The 15550-nt window shown below is 39.7% G+C and overlaps 1 protein-coding gene across 4 annotated transcripts in view; it reads right to left on the reverse strand.

Moving 5' to 3' along the window:
• The window catches only part of LOC149225112 (phospholipid-transporting ATPase 3-like), a 471966-nt gene that overhangs the window by 316983 nt on the left and 139433 nt on the right, over positions 1-15550 (reverse strand). For all 4 annotated transcript variants that reach the window (XM_089376915.1, XM_089376914.1, XM_089376913.1 and 1 more), the window contains one exon: positions 6357-6463. In XM_089376915.1, coding sequence (XP_089233041.1) covers positions 6357-6463 — 107 coding nt within the window. The remainder of the gene's footprint in view (positions 1-6356; positions 6464-15550) is intronic.

A 15550-nucleotide genomic window follows, 5' to 3' on the forward strand; every position in this document is an offset into this window, starting at 1 on the left:
AACAATGGCAGTGGCAGGGCCATGGGCAATAGTACAAGATGCAGCAGTGCAGAGGATGCTGGGCGGTGAGGCCTAGCATCAGCACAAGGACCGATGTCGGATGATCAAAGTAATGCTCAGTGAGGAGTATTACTAGAGCATAGTCCTCGCTAAGAGGGAGTGTTGATTTGGGGTAGCATTGGATGTGCTCTAGCCATGAAAATAGGTGGACATGCTAAAGCACATGAGATCTCTAAGACCCAGAAATGGGTTGGGCAGATTCTAACCGGTTTGGGAGATATTAAAATAATTAACATTTTTAATGGAGTTCCTAGTCTAAACTTAGGAAAAATAAAATATTAATGGGTATTAATATAAAACTGGGTTAGAAGGTTCCAAAAGTCATGGATCAAGCCAAATCTAATCTTAGTCATTGATTATAGATTTAATCTCAATCGTTGAAGGACCAACAAGAAAAGTATAAGAGGAGGCTTGAGGGTCAGTTGGAGAACACACCACAGTGATCAGTGATTCATTTTGCTAGAGCGAGGTTGCTAAGCAAAGTTGAATCAGTGACCAGTAGTGAGGGCAATGAGTACGAGGCAGAGAGACAGGGACAATACTGGGAGACCATCACAGAAGTGGAGAGAGCCAAAGCAGCAGTTAGTCCAAGCTACGCAGAGGCAGCACAAAGCTCAAAGAGATTGCGTCATCCACGCAGAGGGCAGAGGGAGTGACGCAGAGGCTCCCAGAGGCTGCGGAGTGCCTCATAGGGCTGACGCAAAGAGTCTTGGGGCTGACACAGGTCAACAAGAGGTTGACGCAAAGGCCAAAAGGGCCAATGCTGAGCTTTAGTTGTGTTGGAGAGGGTTTCGTGAGACAGGTTTTCTGAATACCTGTTTCCGAATATAGAGGTATTGATGTCGTGTATTTTTCTCTATCGGGTGAGCCGGATTAGGCACCCAATTGTACTCAGATAAACTTCTTAATAATATAACCCTCTGAATATCTGCACCAGTTTTCCCGTATTGGGTTTTTCTTGGGACATTGGTCCAAAAATAATTGTGTCACTTGTGTGCTTGTTTTATTTCAGTTGATGATCTATAGATGTTGTGATTGTATTGTGTTTATTTCAGTGTTGTTAAAATCGCGATAAAATCGCGATTTAATGAAAAAATCGCGATTTTTTCATCTTGCCGATCAAATCGCGATTTTTATACAAAAAAATCGCCTACTTTTTTTTTGCCGATTTTTACTGAAAAAATCGCGCTTTTTTCAAAAAATCGAGATTTTTTCGAAAAAAGCGCGATTTTTAACGAAAAAATCGTGGGGGCTCAGGACAGCATAGTTTTATAACTTTTTTTGGGTTTTTTCATGCAATGTTTTTTGAAAGAAACAAATAATTTTTGAGTGGGGTAGCTTAATGATCAAGTCTAGGCCCTAGTATGGATATGCTATTCATGGTAATGTTAAATTCTTAAAGTAAAAGTGGCATTCTCCTTAATCTTCATTTTCATCCTTTTACTTAAATTTTTAACATTACCATGAAATGACTCAGGATGTTTGAGAGTGGTTCCAGCCTCATTGGATTTCATATGGAGAAAGTAGAATTTTAGATTTCATTTAAAATCCAGCAGACTTATCACTTTTTCAGGATTTCAGGATTGGGAGATTGTAATGTTTCCAGGTGACACCACCTGCCAGGGCTACCCCTGCCACCAGTAGAGGACGTGGTCTACCTCCTATAGCTCCTACTTCTAGTTCTTCAACGTCTAGAGCACATCAGACTCCACTGCCATTTCCACCTGCACGGGCACCAGCATCTACATCTAGAGGGAAAGGGAAAGCTGTGGCATTTTCTCGCAAGAGGGGCAGAGGAAATCAATAGGATTAGACTTTCATTTTATTGTATATGACATTATGACATGATGAGATACATTATCATATTTTTTGTTGATATTTTGAGGCTGAGTTGGGACTCAGGAGTCAGGACTTACTATTCAGGACATGATTCAATGTTATGTGTGATTTTAGCGCTAGAAATGATATTAAACATCTTATATGTTAGGTTTTTTATCATATTTATGTGTCAATGTATTTATTTTATGTTGTAGATGGTTTAGATATTAAAAAAATTGAAAAAAAATGAATATTTTTGTGCCAAACGCTTTTTTCCCGCTTTTTTCCCGCTTTTGCCGATTTTTTCCGCTTTTTTCCCGGCGCCGATTTAATCCCGATCGCGCCTTTAACAACATTGGTTTATTTTGATATTTAACTGTATTAAATAACTTGTTCGCATTTAGACAGGTAGGAGAAATAAACTAGCAGAATACAGATTAATTTTCTAATGGATAGACTTAGAAAATTCAGCAGTAGCATCAGATGTGCTCTAGCCATGAAAATTGGTGGAGAGGCTAAAGCACATGATATCTCCAAAACCCAGAAATCAATTGGAGAAATTCTACTTGGATGAGGAGATATTAAAATAATTAATATTTTAATGGTGTCCTAAGTATAAACTTAGGATAAATTAAAATATTAATGTGTATTAATATAATTTTGGGTTAGAAGGTTCTAGGAGACGAGGATCAAGCCAAATCTAATCTTAGTCGTTGATTAGGGACTTAATCTCGGTCGTTGAAGACTCAACAGGAAAAGTATAAGAGGAGGCTTGAAGGTCAATTGTAGATACACCAAATTGATCAGTCAGTTCGATTTTCTCTAGCGGGGTTTGCTGAGAAAATCGAACCAGTGATCTGTTGCAGTGAGAGGCGGTTCGGCAGAAGGCCGAGAATAGATAGCAGAGATGCAGAGATAGCGCAGAGCCTGGGAAGGTTGACGCAGAGGCAGCTGGGACTGAAGTAATGGCTGAAGAGGGCAGCGTGGGTGACGCAGATGGCCAGAGGGCTAACGCGGAGGCTAGCAAAGCTAACGCTGCGCCAAGAGGCAACTCTGGAGATTTCTGTGGGGCAGACTGAAGTTGAGAGGCTGACGCATTCCCTAGAAGTGACGCAAAGCAGTGGAGAAACTTGGAGCAACTTTAGTTGTCCCGCTAAGGAGCTGCTATAGTTGTTTGGGATCAATCATCTGGTGGCTGATTAGCCAGAATATCTGTCTCCGAGGAGAAGTACTACTGCCAAGGAAATTCTCTAAAGGGTGAGCCATTTCTGGCACCCTAGTTGTATTCAGAAACTGCATAATAATAAAACCCTCATATTTGTTGTTCTAGCATTGGGCTTTTCTGGGGACGATTGTCCAAAAATAACGGAGTCCCTTTTGTGATTGTCTCAGTTATTTCAGTTGCTAATATGTATATGTGTTGAAGCTGCATTTGTGTTTATTTCAATATTTATATTTATAAATAACTTGTTAATGGCAAGAACAAGTAGGAGATAATAAACCAGATAATGCAGTAGATATTTCTGACGTGTCAAACTTAGAAATTTCAACCTAAGTTGTCGAAAACGGCTACCCTAACCCCCAAAACGGCATTTTCTTGTTTCATATATGGATCCGGGTACGAAACGCCGAAAAAACACCAGAAAAACGTTTTTATTCCATTTTTTCCCTGGATACGGGCCGTTTTTTTCAACCAGCGTTTTTGTAAAAAATACCTGCCGTTTTAAAAAATTAAAACATTTTGCGTAATGTTGAAACGTATTTAAAAAAATTAAAATGTATGCCAATTTCGTGATACACTTTGTCCGAAAAAAAAAAAAAAAAACGTTTTACTAGATTGGCCGCATTTGCCAGCCAGGAACAGCACAGCTAACCGGGATTTTTTTAACTTTAAACTTATGCAAACCTAAAGGCTAAAACAAGTCATTTCATTTGCCATTTTCCATTTCCCGTCGTTTGCCATTTGCCGCCATTTGCCATTTGCTATATAGAATTATGCAGTACTTTGGGGCTAATAAATAAAAAGTATCATAGTTTGAGTTGAGAAATACTCCAAGCTTTTCTTCCTGATGGTCTGTAAGATGTAACTGTTTAGGTGAATTTTCTTGAAACAAGGGCTTAAGACAATTCAAGTCATCAAATTAATGTGCATGTAAACTATTATTTGTTTAAACTTTACTTGCTAACTATGTTGTCCCAGATGAATGTAGTACTCAATTTCCATGCTTTTCTATGCAGTTATTTGGTTGTCCTGGAAACCAGATTGGAAGCCTTACGAACACTTTTCTTTCCACTCCTTTGCTATACTTCTGTCTTCTGACCATGCTCATAAAGTTTTACAGTTTTACTACTTTTCAAAGACTGTACAGTGTAAAGTGTCCACTTCTACAGGGACTGATTTAAAATTTTAAAGTATATAGAGATATAATATGTATCTTTAAAACATAGAGAGAGCAGTTTGGTTATCTCCTGCTTCGTTTGAAGTGATATCCCCCCTTGCTTGTATAGCCTTATTTCTCATCCACTGTCACCCATTTGTTCACTGTCTTATGCCACAAATTTATTACAGACCTTAATCATCAAAAGAAGCCATAGTAACAACCCTAAACATACTCTAAATTAGTCACATAACAGTGAACACTCATTTTATAATTGTGAAGCATTTGGCTATCATTTTATACAAGTTTTGGTGACTAATCTTTACTGTTAGTAGTCTGATACAAAAATTGCAGAGGTCTGATGTAGGCTACAGCAGTCTAGCTTCTTGTTCACAGTGGCATCTCTTTTAATGTGTTTAAACTTTAGCATCCAACGATATATTTGCTTCTCTTCCTTGCATTTAGTGTTGAATTATGAGCAATCTCGTGGGCTGACCTCGTCATATTTTTGATTGACAAATGAGCTCTAGAAGGTCTGATATAAAATTGCAGCTTGCTGATATAATTAGTGTTTTGAGTTTGAAGTTTGCTCTTGGCATAAAATTTGCTTGACTAATCTTGTGGGATGACTGATAAGTAGTTACAGTGCGATTATCTTGTTTTTTTAAGTTTTTTCAAGTCCAATATATGATTATAATTTATATCATGATTCATATATCATATAAGTTTACAGAACTCTGATTTTCATTTCACTCTATCATCATAGAAATAGAATCATAGATGATACTGATTATGTAATATGTATTTACTCTTTTTAGTCTTTAAAGTTTATATCTAATCTAGATTCTGAAATATGAAATTTTTATTTTTAATATATATATATATATATATTTTATTTATTTATTATGTGCCGTTTCCTGCTGTATCGTATCCAGATTTTTTGAAAATTTGCCATATCCATTTCAAACCCTGTATCCGTATCCGTTCCCGTATCCATTTCCATGCAACTTAGATTTCAACACTAACACGGGTATATAAAGGGTTTTGTACTCTTGATTAAATGCCAATCCCAGGACCCATCAATATAATCCAAAGAAAATGTTGTAATCCTGGCACAGTATAATCCAAACAAAATGTTGTAATCCTGCCAATCCTAAAATCCTAAAAACTGCTAAGTCTGCTGAACCTTGAATGGGGTATGGAATTCTACTTTCTCAATATCAAGTTCAATATGTTTGGAACCACTCTCAAACATCCTGAAACAATTAAACGTAATACCACCATTAATTGCTGCCATTTTTGGTCAAACCCAGTCAAAAATCACCTAAACCATTTTGAAAACACATTCTACAGATGATGGTACAACTTGGCAAGGAATTTCATCATGTGCACAGCCTGAGATGTGTTTCTGGGCCATACCACATTTCCATATGGAAATATACGGGGTACAGTCCTCCCCTACACATTTCTTGTAACATAGGAAGATTGCATTGGAGAGAGATGTTATTGGGTGTTTCCTCATCTCAAAAAGAAGAGGTACATATGCAATTGTTAGCTAAAAGCCTTCGGCTGATCAAAGATGACAAGGGATTCAATACAGCCGCCTATTCGGTGTTTACTGCTGTTTTAATTTCTTTGAGGAAGATCATGTAATCCTGCATTACTGTTTTTCTCTGATGTAAATATTTTTCTATAAATATAAATATTTCAACTAAAAAAAGGTTTACTCTCAAAAAATGTAAAGAATGAAAATGGTCTAGCAAAACTTGCAACTTGCAAGTGATAATCAAACAGATAAAGACAGCAGAGTAGAAAAACTCAAGTAATACATGTTCATTTAACGTTCAGACTAAAAAAACAACAACAACAACAACAACAACAATAATAATAATAATAACATAACAATTTTTATTTTAGATTTCAGTGACTTCATCTGGGAAATACTAACAAATTAAATTTTTGATGTTATTGCTGTCAAGCACATATAACAACATTTGTAGGGATGTCCAAGCTAAATATTTACTAGAGAGGCCAAATAAAATTCTGGCATTATTTCTTGGAGGTAACCTTAATACTAAAAAAAGAGAAATAAATACTTACTCTCAGCAAAACATTTTCAACGGATATCGGATAAGTCTCTTTTTCTATTATAAGATTTCCTGTGAAAGAATACAAGGAATCGTTGGGATGCTCACAATGAATTTCACCTGCATATCTCCAGTAAGGCAACATTTCCATTAAAACCTAGATATGAAATAAAAGCAAAATTTTGTCAAACTTATACATGCATTGTTTCCTATGAACATAAATGATGAATATGGAAATCATATAATATATTTTCAAGCTAGAACTTGTTGAGTGTTCATATATGACCTTCTGTGATGGACTATAAGATCATTTATCTGTACCTCTGATATATTCCAAGTGGAACCAAAATGGACACAAAAGATCCAAAAAAAAAAAAAACTTTCTTCAAAAGGTGTAATATTCTTAGTGGAATTATCAAGTGAATAACAGAGACATGTACTATGTACAGCAACCAAATTTTCAGCACACACACAATATATCAGAATACACATGGAAATGCATCAAAATCTCTGATCCATTTTGTTATTTTTCGGCAGAATGGAGTACAAATAGATAAGTATAGAGGAACCTGGGCTTGCTACAGCAAGCAAGGTAAAACCCTGGTTGTAGTCTTGATGATCAAGTGCTGGAAAGACTCCTCTACAAACTCTGTGCTGGCCCAGAAAATTCACTGCTTCTGCTGCTGGGAAGAAAATGGGAAATCGGCCTCAAATGCGCTCAGAGAATTCTGCAAATTCAGCTGGTGCCTTTTCTCAACAAGCCCAACAAAACCCGGAAAGGGTTTGGCTCCAGACCAGCTCTCTTGGAGACCCACAAAATAGAGCAATTTTCGCAGTCTCCTCTCTTGTACGCACTGCTGAACAATTGTCATAGGGTGCTCCCAAATTCCCTCAAAATCCCCTGCAAAACTCCTGTAATTTCCTCGTCAAATTTCCCTTATTTCTCCAGCCCCTTAACCCCTTAAACCTCCTAGTCTCTTGGCCCCAGAGCAAGCTCTGCTAGTGATCCCTGCAGTCTGCACAGGCCTAGAAAGGGACAATTTCTGTCTGAAAATTCTCCCCAAATTCTGACCTGCAAACCACCACAAATCTCCAGCAAAATTCCAGGAGAAATCACTCCCAAATTCCCGGAATCTAGCATGCAAAGAAGTTGTATCTTCAATTGATGCGAGTTTCCTCAACTGCGCTCAAGCAACACACAGAAATGGCTAGATACTCCTGTAATCAGCTCTGGAACAACTCCAAATGGTAGCAATGACTCTCCTAGGGTGACACTCAAGGTTCACCAAAGAGAGAGTTGGAAATTCCCACCTGGAAATTCCCTTGTGCTAAGCAGCACAAGTTGACTTGGCTAAGCAACTCAAGCAAACACCAGTTCAGTTATCAAATTTACAAAAATCCCAAAAATGATGCCCCTCTCTTCTATTTATCTTTGCTGCCCTTCTCTCTCCTTGTGGGCCCTACCATTCGACCTCCCTTCCTAGTCATTTCCCTCCACATCGAATTTCCTCAAGGGGTTCGAATTCCCTACTTGAGGTGACCCCCACATTCCACCATCCAACTAATTTTCCCCTTTTTCCTAATGTTTGGAGCCTCCTTTCTTACAAAAATCAAGTGGTGTCTCCTCATCCATTTTTCCTAAAACTTTTTATGCCAAAAATTTTTGCCATAGCCAAAATTGCAAAAATTTGGAACAAACTTAGCAAAATTAATTAGTGGGGATATTACAGTCCTCCCCTCCCAAATGTTGCTTGTCCTCAAGCAATTATAGTGCCGGATGCCATAGTATCTGCTCTCCCTCCCATGTGGCATCCTCCTCTAGCAAATCCTTCCACCTAACAAGAAACTCCCTAATGACCTTGTTCCGAAGCTTCCTCTCTCTCACCTTCAAGATGGCCTTTGGAATTAAGACCAAGTACCCCTCATCATCTATAGGCAATAACTCCATGGCAGCAGTGACCTATTGTCCCAAGGCCTTTTTCAGGCAAAAGACATGGAATACATTGTGCACTTTGTTGTCAAGTGGAAGCTCCAGCTCATACGCTACCTCCCCAACTCGCCTAGTCACTTTGTAAGGACCATAAAAACGTGGCTTGAGCTTTTAATCTCCCTTCTACTTCAGCGTAGACTGACTATACAGTTGGAGTCTCAAAAAGACTAAGTCCCCAACCTCAAAGTGCCTCTCAACTCTGCCATGGTCTACATACAACTTCTGTTGATTTTGTGTTGTCTGCAGGTTATCCTTGAGAGCTCTAAGGATGTTCTGGTTCTCCTGTATCCAATCCTTGGTCCCTGGGGCCCTGCTATCTCCAAAACCCATGTCAACAAAAGTCAATGCAGCCTAACCATATAAGGCTCGGAAAGGTAACATACCTATGGACATGTGGTAGGTTGTGTTAAAACAGTACTCTCCAAGATGCAACCATTTCACCCATCCACGTTGCCACCCTTTCACATAATTGTGTATGTAGCCCTCCAGCCACTTATTCACTATCTCTCTCTGGTCGTCCATCTGCAGGTGGTAACTAGTGTTGGGCATGAGCTCAATCCCCACAAGGCAAAATAGCTCCTACCAAAAGCCCCCATAAATTTGTTATCCCTGTCACTAATGATGGCCTTAGGAAGACCATGTAACCTGAACACCTCCCGGAAGAATAATTCAGCCACCTATGAAGTTGAATATCAAGCTGGGATGGCGAAAAAGTGGGTGAATTTAGTTTATCTGTCAACCACCATGTAGATGCAATCTCGCCCCTGTACCACTGGTAGTCCCGTGATGAAGTCCATTGAGATGCTCTCCCATTTCCTCTCAGGAATTGGGAGAGGCTACAATAGACCAACTAGGTGAGATGGTTCCCCCTTGTTCTGCTGGAAAACCCCACACTCTTGCACATGTCTCAAAACATCCCCCCTTGAGAGCACTCCATGTAAAGCACTCTTTGATCATCCGATAAGTTTTGAGAAATCCCGGATGTCCCACCATGCACGAATCATGTGCCGCATGCATAATCATCTCTCTGAGTAATGACCCCAACACCAAGTAGATCCTGTTTTTGTAGTAGATCACATCATCCATCACCCTGTACCTATCATCTCCAAATGTGCCATCCAGGATCTCGCAAGCCTATCAATCCTTGGAATACTCTACCAAGAGTTGCGCCATCCAGTCTTGGGTGATGTCCATAAGAGAAAGTGTCGCAAGCCTCTTAGATAGTGCATCTGCCACTATGTTATGCTTGCCCTTGACATATTCTATCCCAAAATCATAGGCCTGAATTTTGCTGACCCACTTCTGTTGCCGCTCCTGAAGCTCCTTTTGCTCCAAAAAGAATCTAAGGTTGTTGTGGTCAGTCTTCACCTTAAATATGTTGCCCACCAGGTACTGCCATAATTTGGCCAATGCATGCATTATGGCTAGCATCTCCTTATCATATATGGAATACAGCCTCTCGTAATCTTAGAGCTTCCGACTCTCATATGCTATGGGGTGGCCTCCCTACATCAATACTGCCCCGATGCCCTCACTAGATGCATCGCACTCTAAAACAAAGGGCTGAAAGAAATCTGGTAGTGCCAGAACTAGACATGTGCTCATCACCACCTTGAGGCGCTCAAAGGCCTCCTACATTGTGTTTGTCCACTCAAATGCCCCCTTCTTTGTAAGGTCTATAAGGGGTGCAGCTAGCTGAGAGAATCCCCTGACGAAGCACCTGCAATAGGTACATATGCCCAGGAATCCTCTCAACTTCGTCACGTTCCTGGGCTTAGGCCAGTCAAGTATGGCTCGAATCTTCTCTTGGTGGAATCCAACTTCATCCTCCCCTATCACATGCCCCAGATACAACATCTCTGTCAACCCAAACTCGCACTAAGACATCTTGGCATAAAAATTTTGCTCCTCCAAGATACGCAAGATCTCCTCCAAGTTCTATTGGTGCTCCTCCCAAGTCCTAATGTAGATGAGTATATCGTCAAAGAATACTAGCACGAACCTGCGCAAGTGCTTGCGGAACACGTGGTTCATGGAAGACTAAAATGTGGCGGGTGCATTGGTGAGCCCAAAGGGCATCACCAGGAACTTGAAATGCCTGTAGTGGCACTTGAATGCGGCCTTCGGGATATCCTGCTCCCTCACCCGAATCTGATGGTACCCTGAGGCTTAAGCGCAAGTCTATCTTAGAGAAGTACTTGGCTCCTCTAAGCTCATCCATCAACTCATCAATGCGGGGGATCGAGTATTGGTTCTTCAAAGTCTTCTTATTCAGGGACCTGTAGTCAATGCACATGTGGAGGGTCCCATCCTTCTTCTTCACTAGCACAACTAAAGAAGCGAAAGGGCTAAAACTAGGCATGATGTGCCCTAACACCAACAGCTACTAGGCATGATGTGCCTTAATGCCAACAGCTCCTGAATGGCCCCCTCGATCTCATCCTGGTAGGCCTTGGGATGTCTGTAAGGGGTGGTGATCACTGCATGCACACCTCCTCCAACTCAATCATGTGCTCAAACTCCCAATCTAGTGGGCATCCTAGAGGTATCTCCCCAAAGACTGTCTGGTGTCTCTACAAGCATGAGAGAATATTTCGGTGTGGTTTTCGTGCCTGGGTCCCTGCCTTCGAAATCCTAAGCTCCACTGCCCACTCTATATCTCCACGCCGCAAATTGGCCTTCATCTGATGGACTGATACTATCTATGGTGGGTAGGAGTGTGTGCCTCTCAACACAACCAACTTCACATTCGGCCACACAAGTTCCATCTCCAACTTCCTCTAGTCAGTAGTGACACGCACCAGAGAATATAGCCACTGGACACCCATCACCAAATTAGTGTCCAACACATCAACTATGAAGAAATGATTAGTCATTGAATAGTTCCCCATGGTTAGGGTCAAACTAGGAACATATCTCATACACTACCATTAGGGGACTTTTGAGGTCTAAAATGAGCCTCCTAAGCAAATTATAAAATAATAGTAGAAATAATAAAATAAGATTAGATTACATCATAAAATTTTAGAGAGAAAAAATAAAAAACTATTTTTTCAACTCATATTTTCAACTTATCTCCCTATGGGTTTACTCAAATTTCGAGCAGCAACACTCGTTGGATGCATAATTTGATTTCTTATCCAAGGAGTACCCATGTTGCATACTTTCGATGGACCCGGCTACATAAAAAATGAGAAATACATAAAAAAACGCGATTGCAATCATGTTTTTCATGTATTTCTCATTTTTTGTAGAAGGGTCCATCGAAAGTATACAACATGGGTACTCCTTGGATGAGGAATTAAATTTTGCATCCAACGAGTACTCCCACTCTAAATTTGAGAAAAACCTTAGGGAGATAACTTGAAAATACGAGTTGTAAAAATAGTTTTATTATTTCATTATTTTTTAATCCTTTTACTTTTTTACTCCAAAAATGGTGAATCCCATGGTTGACATCATCATCTTTAATCTTATTGGTTCTTATAAAGTTTATTTTGGTTGTACATTTTTCTTAGGAGGCCCGTTTCTCTAATGATAGTCCGGTCCCCCAGTACCAGCACTGAGAATCCCTCAAAAGCCTTTGTGTGTATGCCCCTCCGCTCTACAATCTGGGCATCAATGAAGTTGTGGGTAGCCCCATTGTCCACCAACACTGACACACGTTGTCCCTATATTGTGCCCCTGTTTCGTAGTGTCAAATACTTCGGAACTCCCCGATGTGAAGCAATAACCTCTTTAGTGGGCAGAAATGGGCCTCCTCCCATGGATTGTGGTCCTCCATCTCCTACACCTATGTCCTACTCAATCTCGTTCTTCGGCTCACTGCCTAAGTACACCTCAATGTAATGGGCCTTGCCCTTGGTGCACTTGTGCCTAGGTGCCCACGGCTCTTAGCACATGAAACATAGCTTCCTCCTTCGAAGGTCCCTCCTAGTCTCATCATCAAGCTGGCCACGCCCAAGCTCCCTCTGTGGTTGTTTGGCATCTTTGTTACCTTGGAGAGCAGAGGGTTTGGTGGGTACGGGAGTCTTGGTCTTAAGGACTACGCCTATCATGTCCCTGGTCCTAGAGATGGCATCCATCAACTACACAGGCTTGTAAGCCCTCACCCATCCATGTAGTGGATCAGTTAACCCCTCAACAAACAACATAATCAACAGTGCCTTTGAAATATCAGTAACCATCACGGCTAATCTCTAGAACTCTGATATGTATGCCTCAATACTGTCAGTCTGCCTCAAATGCGCCAACTCTCTGAAGTGTAGTTGTGGGTCCTTCCTATCAAACCTCTTAATCAGCTTCCTGGTGAACTCCGTGTAAGAGGTGATGTGGATATGCCCAAGTGTAATCAGGCCATGGTACCACCACTCATGCGCATCTCCCTCCAAATGCAGGGTGGCAAACCGGATAGCATCAGTCTCCTGCATGGGGTTCAGATGGAGATAAGTGTCCAGCTTTTGAACCCATGCCTTAGATAAACTCTTGGCTGACCCATCATAATTGGGAAGTGTGACCTTCCCTGCTATCTTTTGCACCTCCTGGCTCTGTTATCCCCCTCTACCAGATGCCCCAACTCCAGTATTACGCCTCTCCTTGAGGTGTATAAATTCCCTAAAGGACAAGACTCTTTGAATCCTAGAGTCTAATCCCTCGTCCTCATCAATCACCGTCTCCACAAAGTTCACCAAATCTGCAACAAGATCTAGTTCCCTCTCTCTCCGGCTCATCCAAAAATTTTGGCATGGTGGGATGGCTAGCTTGGCCATGCACAAGAATGTAGTGTTGTTGACATGTATGTTCATGCATGTGGCTTCCACCTCTTGCAGTGGAACCCCCATCTCCATTGTGGTCATGCCCCTATTGGTTATGCACTTGCAGGCCCATCATCTGCTGCATCATGCCCGTCATTGGCTAGCCCTGCCTCAACATCTGTTGGTTCACCCTCCATAGCTCATCCATAACTTGATTTTGGGCCCCTTGTCTTGGTTTCTTGTCACCCTCTTGGCCCTCCATGCATTCTCTAGCATTATCAAGCTCAGTGTTTGAAAAGGGGTCAAGTCCTTCTCTACCACGTCCTCTTCCTCTACTCGTTCCTCTGCCTCTCTCGAAAACTACACCTTGATATCTGGGTGGCATCACCTGCTAATTTCTCCCATACTGACCAAGGACATGCTCTGATACCACCATAATATTCCTAAAGGAATTATCAAGTGAATAATAGAGACATGTACTATGTACAACAACCAAATTTTCAACGCACATAAAATATATCAGAATACACATGGAAATGGACGAAAATATCTAAGCCATTTTATTATGGAGTACAAATAGATAGAAATACAAGAACCTGGGTTGCTACAGCAAGCAAGGCAAAACCCAGGTTGTCATCTTGATGCTCAAGTGATAGAGAGATTCCTCTCCAAACTCTACGATGACTCATAAAATTCATCACTTCTACTGCTCAGAAGAAAATGGGAAATCAACCTCAGATGTGCTTAGGAAATTCTGCAAATTGAGTTGCTTCCTTTCCTCAACAAGCCCAACAAAACCCAGAAAGGGTTTGGCTCCAGACCAGCTCTCACAAAGACCCACAAAATAGTGTGAATTTTCCCAATCTCATCTCTTGCATTCACTGTTGCACAGTTGTTGTAGGGTGCTCCCAAATTCCCTCAAAAACCCTTGTAAAACTCCTGTAATTTCCTCCTCAAATTTCCCTTATTTCTCCAGCCCCTTAACCCCTTAAATCTCCAGTGCAAGCTCTACAATTGACCCCTGCACTAGTCTAGAAAAGAACAATTTCTGCCTAAAGATTCTCCCCAAATTCTAACCTGCAAATCACCACAAATCTCCAACAAAATTCTAGGAGAAATCTCTCCCAAAATCTTGGAATCTAGCATTCAAAAGAGATGTCTCTTCAATTGATGAGAATTTCCTCAATTGCACCAAAGCAACACGTAGAAATGGCTAGATACTCATGTAATCAGCTTCGGTTCAGCTCTAAACGGTAGCAATGACTATCCCAAGGTGACACTCAGCGTTCACCGAAGAGAAAGTTGGAAATTACCTCATGCAAATTCCCTTATGCTAAGTAGCTCAAGCAAACACCAGTTCAGTTTTCAAATTGACAAAAAGCCCCAAAATGATGCCCCTCTTCTATAATGACCCATCTCTTATTATTGGGGACACAAGAATATTAGCATGCATACGAAGCATCCTTATGATAGCTACATGTGCATGCATCGCATGTACTACACTAATATACATACTGGCTAATATTGGAAAATGTCTAGGTTTAAGGTAATGAATTGATTATCGAAGTAAATTCCTAACTCACCAGAATGTAATGAGTGGGGTACTTGATATGTATACCACCATTATATATATATATATATATATAATGCATTAATCAAAAAATAATAAATACAAGGGATTATGAATTAAATTTATTTAATTTATAATTTAATTTAATTAAAGTAAATAAAGTAATTTATTTTAAGAAGAGTCTTTTCGGTAGAAATCACATAGGAGAAAATTTTGCCAACGTGTTTCGAACCAGCTAGTGTGGTTCATCATCAGGACCAGATGAAGATGCAGATCATGGCACAGGCTTAAATAGAGGGTGATGTAGAGACCAAAAGATCATATAACGGCTAGTTTATGAAAATCATATAATGGCTAGTTTATGAAAATTAATATTTTAATAATGATTATTAAAGATCAAATAATATTCCTATAACGGCTAATATAATGGCTAGTTTAAGAATAATAATATTATAATTTATAATAATAATTAAGATAAAAATAATAATAATAATAATAAAGAAAGATCGAAAAACATAAACATTAATAAGAAACAAACAATCCAAGTCAACCAAATACAGGGAACAGAGTCAAAAATAAATAAATAGATAAATAAAATAAAATAAAATAAATAAATAGGAGTCAAGACCTGATTAATGAGTCAAGATCCTATAACAAAAATAATAATTAAAGGAGACTAAAATTAAAACAAAGCAATCAAAAGGGAGGGTATTATTATTATTATTTTAACAACTAGTTTATGAAAATAATATTTTAATAATGATTATTAAGATCAAATAATATTCCTATAATGGCTAGTTTAAGAATATTTAATATACAAATAAAGTAATTTATTTAATTTTTAAATAAAGTGATTTATTTGCCTTATAAATAAAGTAATTTAATTAAATTGT

The sequence above is a fragment of the Pinus tabuliformis genome, chromosome J, assembly GCF_031772625.1.
Source record: "Pinus tabuliformis cultivar Carrire ecotype Pingquan chromosome J, CPIR1, whole genome shotgun sequence".
Classification (NCBI taxonomy): domain Eukaryota; kingdom Viridiplantae; phylum Streptophyta; class Pinopsida; order Pinales; family Pinaceae; genus Pinus; species Pinus tabuliformis.